The sequence below is a fragment of the Ochlerotatus camptorhynchus genome, unplaced genomic scaffold, assembly GCF_037179485.1.
Source record: "Ochlerotatus camptorhynchus isolate MF236.1 unplaced genomic scaffold, CSIRO-AGI_Acam_v1.1 ptg000450l, whole genome shotgun sequence".
Classification (NCBI taxonomy): domain Eukaryota; kingdom Metazoa; phylum Arthropoda; class Insecta; order Diptera; family Culicidae; genus Ochlerotatus; species Ochlerotatus camptorhynchus.
This window is the reverse complement of record NW_027040936.1, coordinates 364318-366961: the sequence shown is the minus strand read 5'-3', so window position 1 is coordinate 366961 and position 2644 is coordinate 364318. Positions and strand designations below refer to the sequence as shown.

Here is a 2644-nt window from a genome sequence, read left to right as displayed (position 1 = left end):
CGGAGGATGTAATGTTATCAAGAGCCACCGAAAAAGCACTTACTTTTATTATTTCTTATCATAACTTGTGCATACGCAAAAGAAAATGACTACGCAAATCCAATCTAATCCAGTTGATAGCAGGTCTCGTAATCAGTGTGAACAAAAACAATACTTCAGACATCGTGTTCGATCGGTTGTGGTTGGAATGAACATATCTTTAGTCCAGTAATCATCGCGATGGGTGTACGCCATCTGGATACCTTTGTGCGTCAAAATGTCCCCGATGGGTTCTTTTCGGTCAACATCGAAGACGAAATCCGGTGAGTACAACTAAATAAGATGGGAATCTAACTGATAAAAGCTTTTCCCTTCCGCACAAAACCGGAAACAGGAAGTACTTCAATACGGCTGCGATTGCGAATCCACCTGCACCAGTCATCGTCGTTGATCTGATGACTCTGAACCAACCTCTTAGCAATTACGACAAAAGAGGACTTCTGTTCGGTGGACGATTCAACTTGGCTTACTCTGTAATCGAGACCTTTTTCGCCAAACTAACCGACCTAGGTGCACAGTTGGTATTTTTTCACGATGGTCCTTTACAGGACTCGAAAACTGACACTTGGTGTAAACGCCAGGATGACAGGTATGATAATACACTGACGCTTTTCAACGGCATTGAGCGAGGGGCCGATCTGGATACATTGCTTAGGGAATACCCTACTCCAGTTAATTTCCGATATCCTCTGAAGTTCGTAGCGAAGAAGTATGGACAGTATAGAATGGTGATCGCTCGGGAATGTGACCAGGAATTGGCTGCATTTGCAAAGCAAATCCACGCACTGGCAATATTGTCGGATGACTCGGATTTTCTGATCTACGAGGGTTCCTGGAAGTATTGGTCTTCCCGGGAGCTGGATCTAGCAACACTGACTACCATGGAGTACAATCGATCGGCTTTGGTGAACCATCTGAAGCTTAGCTACATCCAAATGCCACTACTTGCCACTCTCAGCGGTAATGACATTATGCCGTACCAGGTTGTCCGTAGACTTCATTCCCAGCTTGGCTCAATTCGGGACAAATTTCCAAACATGGCTTGCTTCATACGACGACATTACAGTGCACCGCTAACTAAGGTTAAAATTGTCAGCATTCTTAGAGAAATTACAGGGCATCATAAGATCCAAAAAGATAACCTACAGCGCTTCCAGCAAAGTTTGGATACTTACCGAGTAGTAAGTGTAGCTCAGATTGCCAACACCACCAATCCCTTACCATAATTTACTTTCAGAACATCAGCGCGCTGAACGTCAACCCAAACGGTGATCCAGTTCTGGCTACTCTGATTAAGGAGGATTCACCCTTCACGTATTTGATCTGGCAGGGAAAATGCCTCGACGTGGCAATCGGTTTAGTGGACATGCGTCCGACCTATTTCGGAAGTCATTTCGCAAAGTTGCATTTTTCGCTGATCCTTCGTATGGCCGGAATCATTCTATTCCACCGGAAACCACTGCGGCCAACCCACTGCGCAATCATAATCAAGCTCAACCATCACAATCCTCACCGAAAGCAAAGTTATACCGTTCAATACCCGCAAGACATCGAACCACCGACTTTGCCCGAACTACAGGACAAGGATCCCGCTATCCACGAAGGTCACCGGGACGTGAAGCAGCAACTGCTTGCTTGGATCGCATCCGACACACTTCAACCAGATTGGCTGCGCTCGGTCCCCCGGGTTCTTCAGTTGACCGTCTACACGCTGTACTACCTAGTGGAGCAGCAGGCTCTTGAGCTGTTCGAAGCCGATCTACTTCTACAGGTGGCCTATGACGTGGCGTACGAAACGTACGACTTTCACGGGATTGACTATCCGAGGACACTGAAGCTTCGCCCCTTCCAATTGATTTTCATCTACCAGAAGGTGTACTCATACACTGCCAAGGCATTTCGGTTGGTTGGGCTGGATGGCGATGACTTCCGGGAGGATCCTCCGCTCGATGGGGTTTTGTTTCACAAACGATACGAAGATTTTCGTGACGGGCGTTGCGATTTGCGACAAATTAGGACGTGGAGAATCTACGAAGGCGCAGGCAGGGAAGGCCGTCATTAGATGGATCACGATGATGGTGGGAGATTTTGATTTGCTTAACCCTTAAACTATTGGATTATTTGGTACGGCTCAACTGTCTTGATTAAGAAACACTTTTTTATCTAGTTCGTTTATTTGGTGTAAGGCTCAATCGCGTTAGCTTTACGGAGCCGCTAATTCATTGTTCATTGTTTGTAGCTGTAGGTTGGTAGCAAAATTCAATAATTTCTATGTCTAGTACACACAAAAAATTAAAATTGTATGAATTTTAAACCAAAATATGAAGTTTTGGCTACGAAAATATCTAACATAAAATTTATCATTTCAACTTGAAAGTTTTCACTTTCAACTTATTAATTCAAAAGTGTATTTTTTTAAGTAAAGTTGTAGAACTGTCAAAAATACATCTTTAGAGGACGATTTTACTGGCAGCACTGAACGCTCATAGGTCGCCTTTTCCGAAAATGAAAACTTGGTCAGCAATCTGCTGCAGAAAAATTTGGACAACAAAGTACAAAAGTAAGTTAGAATCTGTGAATCGATGAAAACATTGTTTTATTTATT

The 2644-nt window shown here is 43.9% G+C and overlaps 1 protein-coding gene across 1 annotated transcript; it reads left to right on the top strand.

The window, feature by feature from the left end:
* Positions 1-219: 219 nt before the first annotated feature.
* LOC135711999 (uncharacterized) lies at positions 220-2130 on the top strand. Its single transcript, XM_065234971.1, has 3 exons — positions 220-302; positions 374-1220; positions 1277-2130. Exons 1-3 carry the CDS (start codon positions 220-222, stop codon positions 2099-2101), a joined length of 1755 nt encoding a protein of 584 aa, XP_065091043.1. The 3' UTR covers positions 2102-2130.
* Positions 2131-2644: the final 514 nt, after the last annotated feature.